At 34.7% G+C, this 26,896-nt stretch overlaps 1 protein-coding gene across 9 annotated transcripts in view; it reads right to left on the reverse strand.

Moving 5' to 3' along the window:
• The window catches only part of LOC134755899 (potassium voltage-gated channel subfamily KQT member 4), a 119,082-nt gene extending 97,613 nt beyond the window's left edge, over window positions 1-21,469 (reverse strand). For 5 of the 9 annotated variants that reach the window (XM_063692560.1, XM_063692557.1, XM_063692563.1 and 2 more), the window contains exon 1: window positions 6,788-7,211. In XM_063692560.1, the coding sequence (XP_063548630.1) occupies window positions 6,788-6,984 (197 nt within the window). In that variant the 5' untranslated portion in view covers window positions 6,985-7,211. Of the gene's footprint in view, window positions 1-6,787; window positions 7,213-21,229 lie in introns of those variants that run through there. The other 4 variants (XM_063692558.1, XM_063692562.1, XM_063692561.1 and 1 more) reach the window with 3 other exon arrangements.
• Window positions 21,470-26,896: the final 5,427 nt, after the last annotated feature.

The raw sequence follows: 26,896 nt of genomic DNA on the forward strand, positions 1-26,896 counted from the left end.
AGTAAATAGATTGTTTACCAAGGGATGAAAGGCACCCAATGACGAGATATTTTGAGAGCTTGAGGCAGAATGGATGCCTTTCACCCGAGTTAAACACTACTTTTCATTTCGAATAAGAGGAAATGTATACATGTGTATTTTACAAAACATGACTGTACTCTGATTTGTAATTAAATTCCAAAAAAACTAACCTCACTCAGATCCTTTTTCTTTCGTAATAAAGGAAAATATGTAGAAGTAAACTCAAATTTCCCTTAAAATAAATATAGATGTATCCTTTTATCTTTGTTTAGTTTCTTAAAACATACGGAAAAGAGAAAAAGTGAGGTTAGATTATTGGAATTTAATTATAAATCAGAGTTTAAATAACTTGTATTATAATGTATTTGGTGAGGGTACTTTCAATTAACAATTTAGGCAAAAGGATCGTTATTTATGGGATCGGGAGTTAAATATCAGTATGGAAATTATACAACAAATCCAAGTGAAACCGAATTTTCATTACCTTTAATTACAAAAAAGTATTCGGAAAAAACTCCCTAACCGAAACGTATCGCTTTTAACTTGCTTCATAGATAAACAAGGAGCCACTATGAGCATGAGAAAAAAAATATATTTTAAAATACAAGTAATCCATTTCTAGTAGGTCTAATATTAGGACACAATTTTTCACATCACCTATTCGGAAACTGGCTTTTTCTTTCCTGCTCGGAGGGATCAGTGGCAATTTTCTGTACAAGGACATTTTATTGCCAGTATAAAATATTGACACAAAGAAATATGAAATTAGTATGCATATAATCGATTACAATTTCTTTATAATCGATTACGTGGATACTATTTTTCTAACTTAATTAATTTAAATTATTTAATAGCATTTGCGTATTTTAAATTAATTAATAGCATAATTTTAATTAAGTTAGTTAATTAATTAGCGTAATATTTACCAAAAAACGTTAAACCATTAGTTTAATAATTTAATTTTCATTTTGACATTTTAGGTCTCCTTAAACGCAGCCATACTTGTCTATGTAATTTAAAAAGTTTTGTACAAATGTTTCACAATAGTACATTACTAAAGAGGCCGTGAAGTAAGGGGTTGCCGGCCGAATACATAACGGATAGCTATGAGGCCGACAACCCCTTTTCACGCCGATGTAAGTATAGTGCTTTTCTCAAACATGCAATGAAATAAATAAAGAAATCTCCACGAAATCAGTCTGATTTCCAGAGAAACTAAAAGTAAACTAGACACAAAATATAATGCCTGAAAATGTAGAGAATGCCTATAATGGCATTAAGTCCGCCTGTTGTACACTTTTTATGTGCAATAAAGTTTAAAATAAATAAATAAAATATAACTAACACCTATACCTATCTTTATCATTATCACACGTATATTTTACAAATGTAGTTTTTTTAATTTATTACACGTATATATTTATGTATCTTTGATGCATGTAAGCACTTTTCTGTTTTTCAATAATTTATAAAATTGCCTTAAGCATCCATATACTTCGCCTTTGATTTTGGCGGCAGCAAGTTATTTTTCTCAAAAATGGACGGCAAAGTCGACGTTGCCGGTTAAAAAGTAGGTCGCGAAGTGCGTAGTTTATGGTCAGTCAAAAAATTAAAAAGTAAAAAACATTGCAGTCTCGATTTCGGAACTGCAATGTTGCATACAAATTCCATTATTTGTCGAGTTCCAAACTTTTTAAAAGTTGAAGTGGCCATATCAAATGAAGGCATTGGTCCATTAAACAGCCAAACAGATGATCAGTACTTATTATTACAATGTTGGTACCGCGACTATTTTGGTGTCTCAAATAGGTTGGCGTATTTTCAGCAGAAAAATACACTTCTATTTTTAATTAAAAAAATAAAAAGGCGGCAAAGCAAATCTTTTTACTTTTTTCTGTGAAAATATATACATAATAACGTCGCTTCTGTAAAATATTTCTATTATATTTGTGTTTATTGCGCCATTTTTGAGAAAAGCACTATATATGACTCGGCTGGAAGGCTACTTGCTGGCTTCGGATTCAATTAAACGGACTCCCAAGGTCGTCCGTTTAAAACGAATCCTCAGCCAGCAAGTAGCTACTTCCGAGCCTCGACAATAATGTACTATTAAAGCCTGACCAGGAATATATAATCATTGTCAAGAAGGCGTTATTATTCTCATTTATATGGCAACAGTTCAGTATAGTCTGAACAATGTGGATTGGTAACTAGTTTTTTGACTTACATACTTTTATACACCGTATTCAAAATCAGAATCCAAATATTTGGTGTTCACATTTTTTTATTGTCGGTTCTTCTTTTTTACCGTATAAAAGTACCATTTTCTTACGTATCACACATAGGTCAAAATTACCTTACTCTAGTTCTGGTATATAGTCAATGAACAAGATTCATCGTCTCCAAAGCCCATGTTACTGTAAGTATTTCCTCGCTTGTATTACACAACACTACAATAACCAAGTCGTAATAACCAGACTATAATGATATTTTGATTTGTTCCCTGTCAGCTCTGATATTAATTTGAAAATAGTTTAATTTCCCGAACGGTTCTTTTCCAGCAGTTTATTATTTACAATGTTTCGCTCTTGATTATGTGTAGTTTGGGACATTTTTTATCATTTATTATTTAATATTCAACACTTTTTTTTTGTTATAATGGCTTTTGCTGCTATTCAACACTTAAGTATTATTCAAGTAAACCGCCACAAGACACTGACAACAGTGACGACCTATCATTAAAATTATTGCCAGTGTAAGAAATTAGTTCCAATGAAATTCTGCAACATGGCGCATGATCATATATTACTGGTCAGGCTTAAGTCAATTCTGCTTCCGCTCTCAATTTCGTAGGAGTACAATTAATATTCATTTCATATTTTCGTCGGAACTCATATTAAATAGGTAACACAATCAACAATGCACAATAAATCCAATAAAGTAGTAGTAGTAGTAAAACTCTTTATTGTACAAAAAAAAACATAAAACAAGAGGAAAACACATCATTTGTACAAAGGCGAACTTATCCCTTTCAGGGATCTCTTCCAATTAACCTTTGGAAATAGAATAAAATAGAATTCCAGAATGAAAAATGTTCAACTTTGCCTCCAAAACGATAAAAAAAATACCTACGCGTGTTTCAGACATTTTTACCGCTAATATTTAAATTAAATATTTGAAATGTGTATTTGTATATTCTCTTCGGTTACCGCGATAGTTACACATGAAATAAAACTATGAAAACGGATTATATAAATCCGTTTTCATAGTTTTATTTCGTGTATTTGTGTAGTTAAATTTGTTAATAATGTGTTATTTATTAAGTTCATGTCAATTTTGTATAAATAAAACCGGCCAAGTGCGAGTCGGACTCGCGTTCCAAGGGTTCCGTACATTACACAATTTAAATAATAATAATAATAATAATAATAATAATCTTATATTGATCTTGGACACGGCGCGGATAGTCCGCCGGTTCCTCTCTCTGCGGCCCTGACCACCGGCAGCTTGGGCCCTGCCCCGCTGCTGGCGGCACCCTAGGTTAGGTTTTTTATAATTTGTTTATATGTATTTTGTATTGTTTTGTAAGTGTTTTTATATTTTACTTTTATATGCATATTATAAAAAACCTAACATGAGAAAAATAATAAATAAAGAGAATAATAATAATATATTCTTTATTGTGCATAGTTAAAACAAATTTAGATACATTATAATAATGTATTTTTTATGTGAAACGTGCGTGAAATGTCTTAAAAAACCCGTATGGATTGGATCAAAAACTAAATAATTAAGTCCGACTCACGCTTGACTGCACATTTCTAATAGGTTTTTCTGTGATCTATAGGTACAGATCTATTTTGTGTATTTTTTTCAAAATTTTAGAACCAGTAGTTTCGGAGATAAAGGGGGGGGTCATTTTGGGGTCAAATGGTCATTTTTTGCCTGTTTTCTTGAATAACTTCTAAATTGTTTATCCTAAAATTATAAAAAAAACATATTTGAGATTCTCACAATGAGCTCTTTAATTTGATGTATAACACGATATAGTTTATAAAACTTTATTTTTTAATTTTCTCATTTACCCCCCAAAAGTGGCCCCCATGTTTAAAATTAATTTGTTTACATGTCCGTCTTTGGGTCACAAACTTACATATGTATACCAAATTTCAACTTAACTGGTCTAGTAGTTTCGGAGAAAATAGGCTGTGACAGACGGACTTCCTTTTGAGGTACGGAACCCTAAAAACTGCAAAATATAGCAAACATCGTGTTTAGGGTTCTGTACCCAAAGGGTAAAAACGGGACCCTATTACTAAGACTCCGCTGTCCATCTGTCTGTCAGCAGGCTGTATCTCATGAACCGTGATAGCTAGACAGTTGAAATTTTAACAGATGATGTATTTCTGTTGCCGCTATAACAACAAATACTAAAAAACCGGCCAAGCGCGAGTCGGACTCGCGCACCGAGGGTTCCGTACATTACACAATTTAAACAATGTATTTTTTATGTGAAACGTGAGTGTAAGGTAAATTGCGTTTTACGATTTATGACGTATTAAAACAAACTACTTACTAGATCTCGTTCAAATCAATTTTCGGTGGAAGTTTGCATGGTAATGATCATATATTTTTTTTAGTTTTATCATTCTCTTATTTTAGAAGTTACTGGGGGGGGGGGGGGGGGACACATTTTACCCATTTGGAAGTGTCTCTCGCGCAAACTATTCAGTTTAGAAAAAAATTATATTAGAAACCTCAATATAATTTTTGAAGACCTATCCATAGATAGCCCACACGTATGGGTTTGATGAAAAATTTTTTTTTGAGTTTCAGTTCTAAGTATGGGGAACCACAAAATGTATTGGTTTTTTTTCTATTTTTGTGTGAAAAACTTAATGCGGTTCACAGAATACATCTACTTACCAAGTTTCAACACTATAGTTCTTATAGTTTCGGAAAAAAGTGGCTGTGACATACGGACGGATAGACAGACAGACAGATAGACAGACATGACGAATCCATAGTTCTGTTTTTTGCCATTTGGCTACGGAACCCTAAAAACAGAATAAAATAAATATTTAAGGGGGCCCACCGGGTCCACCTTTATGGTTCATAATGACATTCTGCCACTACGCCTATAAAAAAAACTTGTTTTTTTAGATACATTTGAATAATTTTTATGGTAATCTCTGAAAAAGATCATCATTGTTTATATGATATAAAGTCTAATTTAACGAAATTTGGAAAAAAAAATGCCTGCATAAAAATAGCAATATGACCACATGACAGATTTTTCCGCTACTGTAATATTTGCATTGCATGTTTGAGAAAAAGCATATTTATGCTGTCCTGTATTGTGTATACATTTGTAAATCCTTAGTTTAAATCAAAAACTTTACATTATAATAACAAATATAAGTAATCCAGTTCATCCAATCTTCATAGTATTCTTATGAAGCTTTTGGCTCAAAAATAATGCACTTGATTTTCATTGTATCATTTTAGGTGTTTGCTGCTGTCTTAGAAAATATATATTATTATGTGGCACGGTATTTTTTAATTTGTTAGTTAAGTCACGTCTGAAAATATCGATACGGACAGTGCCAAAAATATGTACCTTAATATATGGGCAATAAGGACGTGTATATATATATTTGGCACTGTCCGTATCGATATTTTCAGACGTGACTGTTATACCTAATGTAAGTAATAATGCTTAAATAATGTTTTTAAACCTAATATTAACGTAATATTTGTTTTTTTATTTATTTATCAGTATCACAAAATTCACAAAGTAAACAACAATTTTGTTACAATTATATTCCTTGCCAAACTGCGATATATGTATGTAATAGCACAAAAGCAAAAGCTCTGAAAGTCAAAGGAATACATACGAGTATATCCTCTAACTACATTAGTATCTAGCACTCAAAATAATCTATTAGTTTTCACTCTTCTACAGGCGAACTTTCCACATCATCATGGGAACTTTATAAATACCTACCGAAATAGTTTTAGTAACAGCAGACCAAAGTTATTCTTAATGTGCACTTAAACTCATCTCCTGCTCACTTATTTCTGTTTGCTTTCCAAATAAATAAAATAAAATAAACTGGACTGTCTTTTAAAATGCTATCCATACATGTAATGTTAGTACCTATATATACAACTTGGAACTTATCCAAGAATATTAACTTAGTATTCAGCAGAACTAGTATTAGGCAATTGAGCGAGGCAAATAGACCCAGCACCTATATAGTATTCGTTTTAATTATAATTTCATACTTTTACTAGCTCATAAATCTCATATTTGTAAATGATTTGCGACTTCAAACACAAGCACGGTTCGAGCGTATGACTTAAACGTCTCATTTCATAAGCCATAAAAATAAAGTGCGGGATTTCGATACGCTGTCGGTTGTAAACGGAAGTGTTCAGTTTTACGAATGACTTTAAATCTGCGCTTGTTTATCTTCGATGACAAGTACTCGTGTCAGTAAAATAAAACACCATTGATCGAATAGCATAACAACTCCTAAGAAAAATAAAAACGAATATAAATATTCGTCTGTTTACCATCTTAATTTTTGTAACGCAAATTCTCGGCACCGAGAATTGCTGTAAATACAAGGAAAAAGTTATATGTGCAATGAAAGACATTGAGAAACTAGGATAAAATTCATGAAAAGGACGAGACAAAATAAAATGTGGTCTTGTTTACAAGCAGAGGAAATCGGGTTAATGTTCAAAATGGACGACTTACACAATCATATGATACAGGACGGCCTTAACACCCCTCGGCCGTTCAAGGAAATTGTAGAACTTGGATTGTAGGCGGCGGTAACGCGCGTCGCGACGCGTGGCGCGATAGCTGAGCGGCTTGCCCAGCAGCGACATCCGCGGCGTCGCCAGCCGGTCGCCGCCGCCAGGCTTACTCTCACTGCGAACAACACCGCACATCACTGCCACTTCAATTATTCCTTCCTCACTGCTTATCTGCTCTCTAAGCTATACGCTTTTATTCATTTCGCCTTACCCCCAATTTGTTTTTCAAGCTCCATGTTATTTGTATTGTGCGCCTTAAAGAGCTGTTGATTTTCCGAGAAGCTCTTAAATAGGCCGTGTGCGGAGCGCGGCACCCTACTCTTGTGCCGAGATGCTGTCAATAACACGTATAGTAACCATCGGTGCGACTATTTATACGCTTGCCTTGTTTCAATGATGATGCGAATAGAGCTCATAACAAAGATAGATATAACTCCGTAATAGATGGATACAGTCTAAGGAAAAAACGTGCCTCGAAAATCAAGAAAATTTGATTCTCGATCAGAGGGCGCTACTAGCTTTGGCCTACTGCCGTATAGATGGCGTTGACGGTTTCGTTTGTTATTTAACAATTTTAATGCATACCAGTGAAAGAACATGGGTCAAATTCATAAAAATAATTAATGCAAATAATTAAAAAAAATTATCCATATTTAAATACATTTTATCGTATTTTTATAAATCTTCATTTTTAGTTTTAAAGTGTGTCGATAGATGGCAGTGAATTTACTGTGGTTACAAAATCTACTATGACAGTACCGCTCTATCTTATTATATACTCTTTGCTCATAATTAAAGCGTTTATCGCACGATAAAGATAGTGTTTTATGTCTGATAAATAAAACATACTTTGAAATCATATCAGTATAATTTGTAGAATCAATAAATACTACTAATACTGATAAAAATTACCGGATGTACATACAAAAAGGTAAGAATAAATGTAGCGCGTGTTTCTGGCTGCTACGCCAGGCTCCCCTCGTGTTGAAAGTGTTGAAACGAGGCTTCACCTGCCCGATTCGTAAGCGATTTAACTTTACGTCACGCTATGAAATCATGGGCTGCGATGCGACACAAAGTGAAAATTTCCTATTCAATAAATCCGATTTCTTTTACACGACAAGCAATAATAGTTTTATTGCTACGAGATTTATCCTCGCAAGATTCGGAGCGTTTCAGCATTTCGATTTTCATTTGTGCTGACAATAGGTAGGTTGGTAAAAAATACGTTTATATTAGTCGTGGTCATAATCAAGAGCTACCCTATAGCTATAAAGACCGTGTTTTGTGTTTTCAATGTTAATCTACATTAGTGTGGTGCTTCCAATGCAAAATTGTAAATAGCTTAAAATTTTTGAACCCTAGTAGGCCCAGCATTAAGGTATAAGGAAAAGCTTGGAACACAACGCGGGGGGGGGGGGGGGGGCTGAGAAGGAGGTAAGAAGGTAGAAGATAATTACCATCTATGAAACAAATGAGCTGGTAGCTAATTATTTGTAATTTCTTTTTTATAAAAAAAATATTATGCGTAAAAAACAATATCAAATATAAGAAACTAACGTAATGTTTCACTTGATTGTTAGACAATAACTAACATACTTACATAAAAAATACATCTAAAACAATGAGGTTCATGCATGATTTTTTGAAAGATGGCTATCGATTCTACTTTCTTTTAAACGTTTCTAATAAACCTGATATCTATTATACCCCAGAAACTTTCAAATTGCAAAAGTAAATGTGTCGCGCGCAACGCGAGTTAAAACGCTCCATACAAAAAGCGCGCTCGCTGTCAAAATGTATGCAAAAGCAGGGGTGCGAATATCCTCGCTTCAGGCGCTTCAGGCAAACTCGGCTCAGCATTGCTCCGAGCAATTATTAGGGTTGGCACAACTTGACGTCCCTTTGCGTGCACGACCACAGATAAGATAATGACTTGAATTTTGACAACCCTAAATAGCCGAAAGGGATAGTGCCATATATTAGAAAGGGATAGCATGATTCGACACTAAACCGCTGTCAAACTTCGGTTTTGTAGGAAGATTCCTTTCTGTACGGTAGTACTATTATTTATTCTGTGGCAACAAAAGTGACTTCAAAATCCTTGGATTGTCAAGGTTTCAAAACCAAATTATTCAAGTGTTGTTTACAAAAAATGTTCTACTCGGATAATTAACACTTTGTATCCACCAATACCTAACAAATTTTTATTCTAGGTATGTTTGCCACTTTTCTATAAGTATGTTGTCCATTATTATCTCTTTATTTATCTTAAGAATAAGAATAAGAATGATTAATTGCAGTACTGTGTACATTTGTAGATAGTAATCATGATACAATTTCAATTTGTTTCAACAGTCTTTCTTCTTAAGTTAGGATTTTTATAATTTGTATATAAAAGTAAAATATAAAACACTTACAAAACAATACAAAATACATATAAACACATTATAAAAAACCTAACCTAGGGTGCCGCCAGCAGCGAGGCAGGGCCCAAGCTGCCGGTGGTCAGGGCTGCAGAGAGAGGAACCGCCCGACTATCCGCGCCGTGTCCAAGATCACCGCCTTCTGCATCTGACCCTTGATCCAACCACATTGTCCATTATTATTATTATTTTTTAATAATTAATACTTAGTTTTCAGTCTGACATTACTATACTTTTATTTTTAATTGATTTTAATTACATGCATATTAGTACATTGCTTCTGGAACGAGAAATATCGAAAACTTGGCATAATTAATGGAAGACTTTTTTCAATTGGGGCATGTACGTTATGGACCGAACTTATTTTTCATTAAACCCCCCCCCCCCCTCCCCCGCAACCCCGCAAAGGACCCGAAAATCGGTTTTTCTCAATATTTAAGAAAACCGTTCAAGATACAGAAAAAGTGTGTAGGAACGAAGTGATCCTTAATAAATCTGGTATTAATCTTCTGTACACACTATAGTGCTATCACTTATAGTTTTTGTGCAATCTGTCACCAAAGATGCAAATTTTTTAGCATTTTTTACCGTTTTTTTTTCTTTTTAAAGATAACTGTTCTCAAAAAATAAGTAAAAAGTTAATATGTTCTTTAAAACGAACGAACGAACGAGCGTACGAAGTCGCGGGCAACAGCTAGTTATCTATATATATATATATAAACGTAAAAGTCCTGACTGACTGACTGACTCACTTAAATCAACGCCCAGCCCAAACCGTTGGATCTAGAGAGCTGAATTTTTCACAATAGGTAGTTTTCAAAATTAATCCCCTAAGGGGATGAAATGAGGGTTCCAAAGTTTGTATGGGGTTCAAATTTATTTTAAGCAAGCAATTTGAAACTTCGTTAAAAGATATATTATTAAAATACAAGAAAAATAATTTCAGCGTTTTTGAAAATTCATCCCCTAAGGTGGTTAAAAGGGGGTTGAAAGTTTATATGGAGATCAAACATTTTATTGAGTGCGGGACTGGAATCTTTGTATAAAGGTATATTATTAGCATAGAAGAAAAGTAATTTCAGCGATTTTAAAAACTCAACCCTTAAAGGGGTTGAAAAGGGTTTGAAAGTTTGTATAGGGATCAAATTTTATTTTAAGCTAGGAATTAGAAACTTCGTAAAGAGGTATATTATTAAAAGAGTAGAAAACTGATTTTAGCGTTTTTGAAAATTCATCCCCCAAGATGAAAAGGGGGCTGAAAGTTTGTATGGAGATCAAACATTTCTTTGAGTGCGGGACTTGAATCTTTGTATAAAGGCATATTATTAGAATACAAGAAAAGTATTTAAGCGTTTTTAAAATTTCATCCCGTAAAGTGGTTAAAAAGGGGTAGAAAATTTGTAGGGGTCCTAATTTTATTCTAAGCTAGGTACTTGAAACTTCGTAGAAAGGTATTTAATTAAAAGGGAAGTAAACTTAATTCAGCATTTTTTAAAATTCATCCCCCATGGTGGTAAAAAAGAGGTTGAAAGTTTGTATGGAGATCAAACTTTTTTTTGAGTACAGGACTTCAGTCTTTGTATAAAGGCATATTATTAGAATAGAAGAAAAATAATTTAAGCGTTTTTAAATATTCATCCCCTAAAAGGGTTAAAAAGGGGTTGAAAGTTTGAATCCATTACAAATGCTTATTGAAACTTCTTAGAAGGGCATTGTATAATATTACAAAAAAGTTATTTCAACGTTCTTAAAAACATTTATTTACATACAAGATATATACAATGGTACTACGTAAACGAAATTAATAACTAGCTTAAATCTAAAATAGGCCCTTGAGGCATTGTTAATAATTCAACCCCTAAGAGTGTTAAAAAGGGGATGTAAGTTTATATGTAGGTAGTACAAGTTTTTGTTTTAGCTAGGAACATGAAACTTGGTAGCTAAAAGGGCATTATATTAAAATAGACGAAAACTGATTGCACCGTGTTCGAAAAGTTTGTATTAATAAAGTTTGCATCGGGAGCGAACATTTTTTTTTAATAGTGGACATGAAAATCTAAGTGTTGAGAGGGATTATATCGAGAACATTTTTTTTGTGAAAGACAAATTTCATGCGCTGTATAATTATTAACAAATGATTAACCGTCCTTACTGATATCTTTTGCTGCATAAAGTTCTACGCTCATTTAAAATATATAACCACCAACATACAAATCCACGCGTACGAAGTCGCGGGCAACAGCTAGTTTATTATTAAACTCTTTCATTTGACGACGCTATGCCATTTTGAAAATACATCCTCTTCAAACATTTTTAAGCTCACCGAACATCGTTACTATTAACCACTTGACTGTGTATGAAACGGTTCCTGACCGAATTTTATACAGCACAAACCGAGGGTGAACCCACGATTTTTGACTACCACACCCATGAAAAGTTATAAGAGGGAAAGAGATAGAAATAGTAGATTTTTGCTTTTAGCGACAGTATCTCTCTACGAATGGGAAACGTGAACATTTGAAAAGTGGGTACTTATAGGTACGTGTGTCTATGGACTGTAGTTACTCTTTTATGCATGGTGTCTGTGTGTCTATAGTTACTTTTGATATTAATTGATAAAATTTGGCTTAGCAGCACCACACACGAGCTGTTTTTTTAGGGTTCCGTAGTCAACCAACCCTTATAGTTTTGCGATCGTTACTGCTAGAAACCTGTTATTTGGCATAGATATGTAGATCAATAATGCTGACAAAGTGGTAAAATAAAAATCCCAAAAAAGTGGGGTACCTCCCCTACACTTAAAGTGGGCGTTTTTTTTTTCTTTTGAACCCAATGGTGTGGGGTGTCGTTGGATAGGTCTTTGGAAAATAATCAGGGTCTTCAACAACCATTTTTTGAAGTAAGTTTTTTCGGAAGTAATCGCACCAAAAGAAAAAAAAATGTGTGCCTCCCCCACTCCAAAACTTAAACCATGGGTTCAAAAACATACATCGTGAATGTAGAGCTGTAGAAAGACATTCAATGAAAAGTCGTTTTTGACTTATCGCTAAATCTTCCCTTCTTAGTAAAAAGACGTATGTACAAAGCGCTGCGAAGATAGGCACCTAAATAGCCTCCATTCAAGGCAGCCTATTGTGACGGACGGGTAACTACGGAACCCTACAATGAGCATGGCCCGACATGCTCTATGCCTTTTTTTCAGATATTCAGCACTTGAACCTCTTCTGGTCACGGAATTAATTCAGATATTGTCTATGACACCTATTTTGTGTGTTTTTTTACTAGCCTATATATAAAAGTGTTCCACTGCTCGGCAAAGGCCTTCCCTCTCACCGCTATTTAGTACTGTCCAAATTGTCCAATGCACACTCCCACTTCTTTTCTAAATATATGTCCTGCGGTCTCCATTTTGGTCTTCCTCTGCCCCGAGGACCATCCTGTTGGATCCAGTATGTGGCTAGTTCGTTAATTCGGCCAACGTGCCCTGCCCAGCCCCATTTAGCCCACTTATAGCTTTGCGACCTTCATGCCCACATCCACAATACCGGTTTTGGAACGCATTTCGGTGTTTATATGTAATATGCTCGGTTGGTCCGTTCTACGAACATCCAGCATGCTGCGTTCCATTGCTCTATGACAAACCATTGAGTCTGGACTTTTCAGTTTCAGTTTAAGACAAAGTTTATGAATAGGTAGGATAGACATTCCGACCAGTTTATTTGACAAAGAATATCTGAATTTGTACCAAATTGACCTGAATACCTATTCAGGTGCTGAATTTCTTAAAAAACAAGCGCACGTGTTGTCATCACGGTTTATGAGATACAGCCTGGTGACAGACAGACGGACAGTGGGGTCTTAGTAATAGAGTCCCATTTGTACCCTTTGGGTACGGAACCCTAAAAAGTAACCACGGAACCATATGCATTAGACACACGTAGGGAACTTTTGAAATGTTTACGTTTCCCATTCGTAGAGAGTGTCCTAACAGCAAAATCCAACTATCTATATCTCTCACTCATTACTTTTCATATGTAATTTGTACCAAATTGACCTGAATACCTATTCAGGTGCTGAATTTCTTAAAAAACAAGCGCACGTGTTGTCATCACGGTTTATGAGATACAGCCTGGTGACAGACAGACGGACAGTGGGGTCTTAGTAATAGAGTCCCATTTGTACCCTTTGGGTACGGAACCCTAAAAAGTAACCACGGAACCATATGCATTAGACACACGTAGGGAACTTTTGAAATGTTTACGTTTCCCATTCGTAGAGAGTGTCCTAACAGCAAAATCCAACTATCTATATCTCTTTCACTCATTACTTTTCATATGTATGTGGTGGTCGAAAATCGTGGGTTCACCCTCGGGTTGTGCTTTAGGTATTAATTGCGGTCAGCGTCCGTTTCATACAGACAAGTGGTTAATAAGGATATTCGCTGGCTATGAAAATGTTTGACGAGGATGTTTAATAATAAATAATACTTTGTTTTAAATATCATACTATCATACATATTAACTATTTACTTAAAAAAAACAAAATTGGGCGATATCGTGAGTATTTTTTGAGCACAAAAAATGATTCGTGCGGCTGTAAATAATAATATACTTTTTGTTTTTAGTAGTAAATAGTAACTATGTAAAAATATTATTGTAATGTAACTAGTACTATTTATTGTATATTTGCATGTATACTTGTGTACGTATGGCAAATAAATGATTTGATATTTGACATTTGACACAGTTATCTTAAAAAAGAAAAAACGTTAAATGCTTAAAAATTTGCATCTTTGGTGACAGATTGCACAAAAACTATAAGTGATAGCACTATAGTGTGTATAAGAGATTAATAGCAAATTTATTAAGGATCACTTCGTTCCTACACACTTTTTCTTCCTTAAAAATTGAGAAAAACCGCATTTCGGGCCCTTTTCGGGGGTGTGGGGGGGTGACGCAGAGGGGGGAGGGTTGATGAAAAATAACTTCGGTCCATATCGTACATATCCCAATTAAAAAAAGTCTTCCATTAATTATGCCGTAATTTTAGCTAATTTCCCTCAGCTATATTGAGAGTTTGTATTTTGGATTGTGCGCCAAATTCTGGCTGATTGTGATGATGAAACCGAATACCAACCCTACCACCATTTATTTAACCACTCACATTTAAACAATAAATAATTTATTTTTGTATTTGTAAAAAAATATATAGCACATCGGTGCCAAGTTGCCAACAAGCATACGGCCCGCCTGATGGTAAGCAGTCACCGTAGCCTATGGACGTCTGCAACTCCATATCTTGTTACATGCGCGTTGCCGACCTTTTTAAAACCTGTACACTCCTTTTTAACCGACTTCAAGATTTCAAAAGGAGGAGGTTATTAATTCGGTTTTTTTTTTTTTTTTTTTTTTTTTAATGTTTGTTACTCCATAACTCCGTCATTTTAGGACCGATTTTGAAAATTCTTTTTTGATTGTAAGTATATACATACAGATTGGTCCCGTTTTTGTCAGAACGCAGTTCTGATGATGGGATCCATGAGGAATCGAGGGAACTCCTCAAATGTTAAAGGCTCACGTATAGTGATTTTAGTATTTTCATCAACAAATCAAGCACTTACATTTAAAAAAGTGACAGTTGATGAAGTGGAACTGCTGATGATGATCAGAACTGAACTCTTCAATGACGCATAGTTCACGTTTGGCGATTTGTCCTCTTCGGTATGTTTGTTGAGCAAGTTAGGTTTTCAAGAAACATTTTTGTCAAGCTCGAGTTCTGATGATGGGATCCATGAGGAATCGAGGGAACTCCTCAAATGTGAAAGGCATACTTATAGTGATTTTTGTATTTTTATCAACAAATCCAGCATTTCCATTTTAAAAAGTGACATTTGATGAAGTGGAACTGCTGATGATGATCAGAATGGAACTCTTTAATGACGCATAGTTTACGTTTGGCGATTTGTCCTCTTCTTTATGTTTGTTAAGCAACTTAAGTTTTTAAGGCATATTTTTGTCAAGCTCGAGTTCTGATGATGAGACCCATGAGGAACCGAGGAAACTCCTCAAATGTGAAATGCATACATATTGTGATTTTTGTATTTTCATCATCAAATCCAGCATTTACATTTAAAAAAGTGACATTTGATTAAGTGGAACTGCTGATGATGATCAGAATGGAACTCTTCAATGACACATAGTTCACGTTTGGCGATTTGTTCTCTTTCTTATGGACCCAGACCCAAACTTGGTCCCGGACTCGGACCCGGACCCGGGTCTGGACATGGACCCCAACTCGGATCCGGACCCGGACCGAACTCTGACCCAAACTTGGACCCGGACAGCCGGACACGGACCCGGACTCGGATCCGGACCCAGACCCGGACCCGGAAATGCTACTAGAAAAGTGGGTTAGGTTAGGTTAGAACTGTGACCCTTACAGAAACGAAATGCTATCAGAAAAGTAGGTTAGGTTAGGTTAGAACTGCGACCCATACAAAAACGAAATGCTACTAGAAAAGTGGGTGGTTTTACCTCCTTTTCTACATTTTTAGGCAATATTATAATAAATAGGCAATTAGGCAAAATTAGTCAAAAGATGGATTAGGATAATTACGCAAAATATGCTGTATATTTCATTTCATTGTCTGGAATCTAAGAGTGCACCATCAACAATAAGTAAACTTTCAGCGGCATCCCCCATTGAAGTCGGTTTTTTTTTCTTAAAAATTATTGATGTACCCGTTCTGTAGACCCTCGGGAAAACCTCGGAATCATTACAAATAGTCATTCGTTATTTACGCATTAAAAAAATGCGTTTTAGTTTATAACTGTCATACTTTTTTTCTCTCGTTATAACATAAGGAATCTGTTAAAAGTGTTTATATAACAATAATTGGCACTATGCGAAGTACATGGTAGGGGTAAGTAAAACGATCGCAGCGCATAAGGTGGTAAAAATTGACAACTACGGATTAGCGTCTTCAACTAGTTATATGGGTCGAAATGGAACTTTAATTTACGATTACTCCTGAGATATTCATTTAAATTGTATGGTGTAAGGGACCATTGTAATCTGTATGAAATGCTTAATATAACTAATGTATTTCATTTGATAATTATTAACACTGTATCCGTGTAAATAGCTTTGCAAATACCACATACTATGAAATTTTTTGTAGAAGATTAGAATGGGTATAGTAAGTTATCCTTAAAAGATAGACATACACCATCGCGGACTTTTTTGTAGAGCAATGAAAGAGAAATCTTTTCACCATACATTGTTTTGTTATATCTCAAGTGATTTTTTTCTGACTTCATTACCAAATATCGTCATATTTCAACCAATTTACACAAAACCTTAACAAATTATACGCCTTAAGCTTCCTTAAGAATCACTCTATTCATAGGTGAAAACCGCATAAAAATCCGTTCAGTAGTTTTCACTGAAATTATTACGATTTACTTACTCTCGCTTAATAGTTTTGACAAAATACAAGCCTATAGTTGCAACCGCTGTGTGGCGCTGACATCGTGCACGGTCCCAATAGGTATATATTATTAGGGAAAAAAATAGTTACAATTTTACTTTTTTAATTAAGTTTGTTCGTAGGTTTGCTAATGTTTTTTCTCACAAATTAACAGCTGCGGAGAGATGAACAAAATGGACAGGTTTTTAAGAGGGGGCGCAAAGCCAGGAATTTAGAAGGGAGCAAAAAATATGGCGGCCCGCGCGAAACTTGCGACGGAAGTTGAACATATGAAAATATTCTTCTGAATAGAACTTTGCTCGTCAGATCCGTCGGCTATATCACCAGCTATTATTTACTAAATTTATACTGCTATGGTATGTAGGGTAACGATATATCTACAACTAAAATAAACAAATTTTAGACATGTTTACGTGATTTTTAGGGTTCCGTACTCCGTACCTCAAAAGGAAAAAACGGAACCCTTATAGGATCACACGTGCGTCTGTCTGTCTGTCCGTCTGTCACAGACTATTTCCTCCGAAACTACTGGACCAATTAAGTTGAAATTTGGTATACATATGTAAGTTTGTGACCCAAAGATGGACATGTAACGTAAACAAATGAATTTTAAACATGGGGGTCACTTTTGGGGGGTAGATGAGAAAATTAAAAAATAAATATGAATCTCAAATATTTTTTTTATAATTTTAGGATAAACAATTTAGAAGTTATTCAAGAAAATAGGCAAAAAATGACCATTCCCCCCCATCGCCGAAACTACTGGGTCTAAAATTTTGAAAAAAATAAACAAAATAGATCTTTACCTATAGATTACAGGAAAATCTATTAGAAATTGCAGTCAAGCGTGAGTCGGACTTAATTACTTAGTTTTTGATCCGACCCCTACGGGTTTTTTAAAGACATTTCACTCACGTTTCACATAAAGAATACATTGTTTAAATTGTGTAATATACTGAACCCTTGGAACGCGAGTCCGACTCGCACTTGGCCGGTTTTTTCTATCGGCCCAACTTTAACCTTTTAAGGTTATGGTTTTAATTATGCTTGAACCAGTTAATTATTTAAACTAACACTTAAAAATTAAAAACTTATAAATAAAAAATTTGGCCTAAGCCCTTGAAAATATGTATCAGTCTAGTATTCGTTTGATTTTTTATGGCAGTTGCCTTTGCTTAAACCGTGCAAAAATAAAATAAGAATTTTAAATTTTGCGTTAGCCCGCTTTTAAGTGGTCTGCGGACAGTGCGGACCTCCGGTTAAGAATCACTGCGTTATAGAGGGCAGAGTGATTACATAGGGAGGCACCAGTTACTTTTTTTTTAAATTTCGCGATACATTTTTAGGGTAACTTTAGTAATAATGGCCAGGTTCTAGTAGCCTTACGACTGCCTATTAGCAGTATACTATTTAAAAACTTCGCGTTTAGAATACATATTATCACCAGTATGACCAGTGAACCCTGTGTCGAAACGTCGGTAAATAAAGGTAACAAAATAAATTCGCGATAGAGATGGGTCTACACTTTTTATAGCAAACTAGTTCGCGTCTTTTCTGTATAGTAATTTTTACGCGGCACCTTTACAGGCGGAATACATTTTTTCAGTAAGTACTTGAAACTCAAATAAGAAAAACGGGATATCTATGTACCAGAGTCGTTAACTTTTATTGTATTGTCCACAGAAGTGACCTTTTTTTAAATGTGTTTGACCCGTATACATATATGTGATTTAATGTGCCTTAGCAGTGTCAACCTGACATATTCGCTGACGTCTGCGTAACCTACTTTCTATACGTCTCGCTTGCACCAATATACGACTACGAGCGAGATGCATAGAAAATAACTTACGCACATGCTAGCGAATATACCTTGCCCCCATCATACTCTTCGTACGGTGCCATTGTGCCCTCAGTTTTAACACCAGTCAGGGTTAAAAATACAGTGTAATTGAGGTCAAATACGTGGTAGGTATGATTTCGTACATGTTTAACGTAATCTATTTCGTAGAGTATTTGAACCTTAGATTCCATAGTAGGATGCAAATAATCATTTGAAAAAACAAATGGATTTAATGTTTATATCTTTGCCTGACTTCTTATTTATTAAATATTTCTATTTTTAACAATCTCTAGTTTAGTTGCCAAATAGTTCTCAGTTTTTTCGGTAAAGTTAAAAGTAAGTAAGGTAAAGGGGGTAAGTTGTGTGCTACAAAAGATCAAATTATTTACATATCGTGCTTTTGATTCCTTTGCTAAGCTCAAGGTTCTAATTAGATAGATCTATTGTAGAATCTTTGTCTTGCACGGGATTCAAAATAAACACTCGAAGAAATATCTAACTTTGCTCTCTTGTTGCACAAATAACTATTTGACTTTACATCTATATTAATTATAGTTGTATCTCTTTTGTCTTTTTGCCCACGTACGTTTTAATATAGATACTTCCTCTGTTAGGTATCGCCTTATCATAAATACCTAATTGGAATATCAATATTCTAGCCACAAATAAGCGTAAATGCATCCCATTTACCTGTGGCATTAAAAACTTACATAAGGGGTTGTTAACTATAATATACGTGTGTACTACATCAACCTTCTAAAAGACTTGTCCATTTTCGCATTGATCTACCTTAGTAATCTGCTATAGAGTAGATAAATTTCAACATGTTTCGAGATACAATAATAGTATCTATAGGTATTGATAATATATTGAGAGATAAGTTTAGCATTTGTACTGCCTATCCTGTGCCATATTACCTATATATTTGTGTGTTCTGTACAATAAAGAGTTAATTAATACATACATACATACAACATAACTTAATCCTTAATTTAAAATTCAACTTAGAAACCAATTCATATGACGTTAATGTACACCCAGCAGCCAAGCTGTTAATATTTCATTAACATAGCTGCTGGTTACTCGGGCTCCGAGAGTGCGTCGTTAAATGAAGGTATTAAGGCAACTTAAGTTACGAAGCTACTTGTTTGTAGCTTATGAATAGAACATTCAAGTAAATTTTCTTTGGCATGATAACTAACCTTATTCTGCAACAAAGCACATTTTGCATAAGTAGGTAACGTAGGTACAGACATGTTTTAATATCTGCAAAGTTTACGATACCATCGTTGCAGTTCAGCATATGATTGCACAATCACCAAATAATATTTAATAAATCGTTTCAGGTGTTTTCAAAACTAACGTACATAGATAGACAGCACACAAAAAATATTAATTTTTAGTTGCGAATAATTAAAGCGCAAATACCTAATAACTAGAAAAAAAGATCTATTAATATTTTATATCTATCTACGAGTAGCAAATAATAAAAATTGACAATTAAGTACGTTTTTGTTTAAAACGAAGAAAACTTAAAACCTAAGAATATTTTCTACGCAACAACTACGAATATTGCGAATGTAATAGAAATGTAGAAATATATTACCTATGTCGTATAGCATCTTCATGTACACGAACACGCCTTGCCGATTTCATTTTCACCTAAACATTTTATGCCAATCAATAAATTTTATATTAATATGTGCCATCATATCTTTATTTAAAATAAGTAAATTGGTTGGTATAATTTTGTTGGGAGTCGGTAATTTATTTAGTTAGTTTCGAGTCGATATTGAGAATTCCCGCGCCGGATAAAATTCTCCGGTACGGCCCGCTGTCTCCGGGTAAAAACAAAGACTGGCCCTCAATACGAGCTCGTGAATCGTGCTATACGTCCTATAGACGCGAAGGCTACGAGATTGCAAGGGCTATTGCGAGGATAACTTACATACGTAATAAGGCAATCTAATATGTAAGTATATTAAATATAGCGTCTCGTATGCTTAAATGTTAAGGAAGCTCAAACTCACAAGCCACAAGCGTAAACTGTACTGGGCTAAAGCGATAATTTATTATTTATTGTCAATTACGCTAAATTATTATTACAGTAGATATTGTTGTTTTAACTTCAGAACAAGCTTGTTTGGCGTGACTATGTTTACAGATCTAGTTTCTGCATTCCTTGTTCGAATAGGTTTTGTTAACAGAAACAATCTATTTGGCTATCTACCCACTACATTTCTGTATCCAAAACATGGAGCATGGAACATGGAGCTGTTATTATGAACACATGAATTGCATGTCGCGGCGCGGCGGCGCACTAGCCCTGCTCGCTATCGTGGTTTTAATCGCGTTTTAAATTACTTAATGCAAAAATCAGTTACGGAACTCTACATATCTAGGTAATGGTAAACTATCGATCCAATTATCATAAAGGGTTCGTGCGCCACAAACTCAAATCATTTCTATTAACAATCATTTCGAAGGCACAAAGCACTATGCGGTTTCGCAAGTGCATGCTATTTGTTTGTTTTATGAAAAACGTTCATTAGTCTCACTGACGCGTGATATACAGTCTACAGCGGTGTCGTGCAAAAATCGAAACACCAAACATTACTTACGTACCTTAAAATTCACAGCCAATCTAAATAACTGGAAACTGACATCCATAAATATTTACATTCCGGTAGACGTGAGACGCGTAATCGCGCGTGATATTGTATAGTTTGGTGCGGGGCGCGGCGGGCACGCGGCACGTGGGATGCGGGCCCGGTGCGCCGTCATAATAGCCGCGCTGCAGGCTCACGAGCGCAGCGTGGGGCGCGCGGAGAGCGGCCGCCGACTGACGGCCGGCGCCGCCGCCGCCGCCGCCGCCGCCGCCGCCGCCGCCGCGCCGCTACCGCCGCCCTCGCCCGCTGAAGCCCGGCCGCCCGCCCGCCCGCGCACCTCTAATTCTAATTGTTAGCCTCCTCCAGCGATTCAGGTCATCGTACCTGCACTCGAATTCGGTCCTAAATGAAAAACTAGGTTATTATTTGCATAGGTTAATGTCCGTTCTTTTGATAACATTTTTATTGGTATGAAAGTGCAACTTTCGCCCACTAATAGAACGTACGTATCTATATCTAAGTGCTGAATGGTAATATAAAGTCAAAAGTTCAAACCAATTACTTAACTCTGAACGTCAAAAAAAATATTAGCACTCGAAAGTAGTTCACTGTGATTAGGGGTCGGTATAGTTCACTACTTCTTGAACATAATGGCCGTTAAAAGATAACAAATATGCATGGAGCTACTTGTTACGAAAGCGTGCTGCAGTCGGATACGCCGCGCCGTCGGATGACGTCGAAGCCAATGGTTGATTAATTGTAAATGGTTGTCTGCTTTGATTGTGTAAACTGATGCACATATTGGTCAGTAAGATGAATATCGAAGATGAATCGAGATTATAGGTACATGTTTAGGTCGTAAAGATTATGCTCAGATATTACCTAGTCTAACCATAAATTCTGTCACTAGGCTAACTATAAGTACTATAACATAATTGCAAATATGAATTAAAAATGTGTTCATTAAAAAGTGTAATAGATGTCATATAATAAAGAAAAAGTGACGAAGCCCTCCAGTGGTGAAGGCCGGATTCGAACCGGCGTCTTTAGCTATCGATTTACTTAAAAAACGCAAATCAAAATATTTAATAAAATAATTTGAATTGTTCCCAAATTTGAGAATTTGTTCATTAGTTTTACATATTTTATATACCCAGACAGTACTTACAAATAAAAGTTAATTATTATTCGTGTTGTCATCCCTTACCTAATGAACGAGCGACGAGCTTCTAAATAAACGAGCACTACCTACTTTTTCACCGACGGGAAACTCGGGAACTTTAATCCTAGGGTTTTTAAATAGTTCTGTAACTAACTACCTAATGTTTAAGTGACGCGTAGAGCAGCCCTCATTCTCTAAATTAAATATTTTGTTTTATTCAGAATCAAATTTTGGTTTGCTGAGTAAGTTGCCTCAATAAACTTTGGAAAATTGATCCATATTCAGGTTTGGGGAGCAGGGATTTTGAATTATCTGTATGAGCTTTAGTTCAATAAATAGCCAATGTTAATCATGGAATATGTTGTGGCGAAAAGGTTAAACTGAAGCGTCTAACTAACACAGTATTTTGTTACACTCAAGCAGATGTTTGAACGAAAACGGAACACTTTTTCACAAATATGTAGTTCAGTGACCCTTTTATCTTGGAGTTCTCATAAAACCATCAAATATATGGAATGATAGTCTTGCAGCATTTGTTAACTAAGTCTGCCGCTTCCTTAGAACAAGTACCTATGCAGACAAAAATTCATTAACATCGCACAATTATTGGCAACCTGAATAAAAATTATCTAAACATAAATATTAAATTTTTGCAAAATTTGCTGTGTAATTTAAGCACGACTCGCTTGCTCTTTAAAATATGTATTAAGTCGTGGGAGGACAACATCGAATAATCATTAGGCATTTCGCATTCATCGCTTTATTAAGGACTAATAATCTAAGGACTAAATAAATATAATTATATAACATTAAAATCATAGTCAAACTATGTAACTTTGTAACAGGAATTAACTTTGTAACAGAATTTATAGACCTGTACCGCTGGCTATATTTTGACCCCTAGGTTATAAAAATATTAAAGTCAATTCTGTTTTCGCTTATGAATACTTTGTTAAGATGTAAATCTTACATTTTGTTTTGTGTCATATATATAATTTGCTTTTCTAGTAATTTGTTATTTTGTGGTAATTATTTTTTATTTTGAATTATCTTGGAGAAAAAATATTCGAGAGAAAACATGTAACTGTGTTGCATTTAGGATAGTGTTTTTAGTGTGAAAACATAGTTTGTGTCAATTACGTCCACTGCAATCTGATACTATGTCATAATATTCTAAATGACACAAAAAAAAATTAGAGTTAAAAAAAATTACTTAGGTCGAATTTAATCGTTTAAATAGGTCCATTAAATGATTTTGTGTCTTATTAAGGCATAGCTTCATAAGATATTTGATGATTTTGTTGTAACAGACTGTCACCGTTACAAAAGAATATTAAAGATATTAGAGTTTACATCTTATCAATTTGAAATGCGGGATAAATAAGATGTATGAATTTGTGTCACTTGCATCCACTGCATAAACAAATATTACAAAAATATTATTTGCGTTCAAACGAAGCTAGCGGGCGGTCTGAATGGGCAACGGAGGCCGTGCAGGGTGGGGCCGCGGCGTGACCTTGCCGTACGCAACGCATGTTTACTTCGCCTGTGCGCCAAATTAACGCAACTTATTCAAAGAAGTTACGCAAACAACACAACAACAAGCAACAAGCAAGCAAAGAATGCGTCGAATTATCTTTTACCTATTTAAAACTCATAGATATTGTACAATGTCACCATTATGCAAATGAACTGTAAGTACATGTTTGATTTGCGAGCGAGCTGGCAACATTGCGCAGGGAAATCTTAAAAATATCGCGTTTACGTGAACGCCACATACATTTGTGACAGTGATAGGGAAAAGGTACCAATAAAGTAAAATTTGGTTATTAATACCGTGACTTTCTTTCATTCTTTGATAAAAAAAAATAGCTATTTATGCAACAAGTGCGGAAATCATCTTTACGCACGTGTATCATACAATGTTTTACTATGCATTGTGCGAGTAAATAAAAAAACATGTCATGGCAAATAAGTTTAATTATTAAAAGGAGTGTTTTAAATCGACACGAATTGCGAATTACCTATTCGCACGTGTATCGTACGTTTTACAGTACATATGGCCCTTTAAACTTTCGACATATGCACGGTAAGTGCTCTTTTCCGCACTAGTGCGAGAAAGTAGCACCATATGTACTGTAAAAAAAAATTGAAAACAAAAAGCACGTGCGGAAAAGCAGTACTTTCCGCACGATATGGCTCCGCAGGAAACGCACTTTTCGAGCACATGCATTATAAAAAAATATATAGGACTGTATCTCCTAAACCATGCGTCGTAGCGCAAAAATAATAAAATTTTCGTTCCCCTTTATGTAACCCAAAAGTAATACATGAAAAATACAATGAAAAAAAAAAGAAACAAAATCTTTATAGGGCTGTATTAGCTGTATCTCCTATATCGTGCATCGTAGCGCAAAAATAATCAAATTTTCGCTCCCCTTTAAGAAGCCCCTAATTAAGATTTAAAAACGCAAAAAAGAAAAAAAGAGGAAAAAATCTTTATAGGGCTGCATCTCCTAAACCGTGCATCGTAGCACAAAAATAATCAAATTTTCGTTCCCCTTAAGAAACCCTTAATTAAAACTTTAAAAAAAACCAGGAAAAAAAACTTTATAGAGCTATTATAGCTATATATATAGATATAATATCTCCTAAACCGTGCGTGGTGGCGCAAAAATAATAAAAATTTCGTTCCCCTTTATGAAGACCCAAAGTAATATACTAAAAACACTGAAAAAAAATAACAAAAAAACTTTATAGGGCCTCTATCTCCTACACCGTGCATCGTAGCGCAAAAATAATTAAAAAATCCCTTTAAGAAACCCCTAATTAAGATTGAAAAACGCAAAAAAGAAAAAGTGGAAAAAAAATCATTTTAGGGCTGTATCTCCTAAACCGTGCGTCGTAGCGCAAAAATAATAAAATTTTCGTTCCCCTTTACGGAACCCCAAAGTAATATACAAAAAACACAATGAAAAAAAAAAACAAAAGAAACTTTATAGGGCTGTATCTCCTAAACCGTCGTAGCGCAAAAATAATCAAAATTTCGTTCCCCTTTGTGGAACCCCAAAATAATATACAAAAAACACAATGAAAAAAAAAAACAACAAAAAAAATCTTTATAGGGCTGCATCTCCTAAACCGTGCATCGTAGCACAAAAATAATCAAATTTTCGTTCCCCTTTAAGAAACCCTTAATTCAAACTTAAAAAAAACCAGGAAAAAAAACTTTATAGAGCTATTATAGCTATATATATAGATATAATATCTCCTAAACCGTGCGTGGTGGCGCAAAAATAATAAAATTTTCGTTCCCCTTTATGCAACCCATAATTTATATTTAAAAAAAAAAAAACGCAAAATTTAAAAAAAATCATTATAGGGCTGTATCTCTTAAACCATGCGTCGTAGCGCAAAAATAATTAAAAAAAAAACCCCTTTAAGAAACCCGTAATTAATACTTAAAAAAAAAAAACAAAAAAAACCAGGAAAAAAAACTTTATAGAGCTGTATCTCCTAAACCGTGCGTGGTACCGCAAAAACAATAAAATTTTCGTTCCCCTTTATGCAACCCATAATTTATATTTAAAAAAACGCAAAATTTAAAAAAAAATCTTTATAGGGCTGTATCTCCTAAACCATGCGTCGTAGCGCAAAAATAATAAAATTTTCGTTCCCCTTTATGAAGCCCCAAAATAATATACAAAAACACAAGAAAAAGAAAGAAAAAAATAATAACAAAAAAACTTTATAGGGCTGTATCTCCTAAACCGTGCATCGTAGCGCAAAAATAATCAATATCCGTTCCCCTTTAAGAAGCCCCTAATTAAGATTTAAAAACGCAAAAAAGAAAAAGAGAAAAAATCATTTTAGGGCTGTATCTCCTAAACCGTGCGTCGTAGCGCAAAAATAATAAAATTTTCGTTCCCTTTTATGAAACCCCAAAGTAATAACAAAAAACGCAATGACAAAAAAAAGAAAAAAAAACAACAAAAAAAACTTTAGGGATGTATCTCCTAAACCGTGCATGGTAGCGAAAAATAATCAAATTTTCGTTCCCCTTAAGAAGCCCTTAATTAAGATTTAGAAACGTAAAAAAGAAAAAGAAAAAAATCTATATAGGGCTGTATCTCCTAAACCGTGCGTCGTAGCGCAAAAATAATCAACTTTTCGGTCCCCTTTATGTAACCATTAATTTATACAAAAAAAACGCAAAAAAAAAGTTTTTTTTTTATAGGGCTTCATCTCCTAAACCATGCGTCGTAGCGCAAAAATAATTAAATTTTCGTTCCCCTTTATGAAACCCCAAAGTAATATACAAAAAACACAATGTAAAAAAGAAAAAAACAATAAAAAAAACTTTATAGGGCGGTATCTCCTAAACCGTGCGTCGTAGCGCAAAAATAATCAAATTTTCTTTCCTCTTTATTCAACTCTTAATTTATATTTAAAAAAAAATGCTTTCACTAAACTGCTGTAACTCGGAAACTTAGAATCCACAAAGGGGACTTTACTAAATTA

The sequence above is a fragment of the Cydia strobilella genome, chromosome 3, assembly GCF_947568885.1.
Source record: "Cydia strobilella chromosome 3, ilCydStro3.1, whole genome shotgun sequence".
NCBI lineage: Eukaryota > Metazoa > Arthropoda > Insecta > Lepidoptera > Tortricidae > Cydia > Cydia strobilella.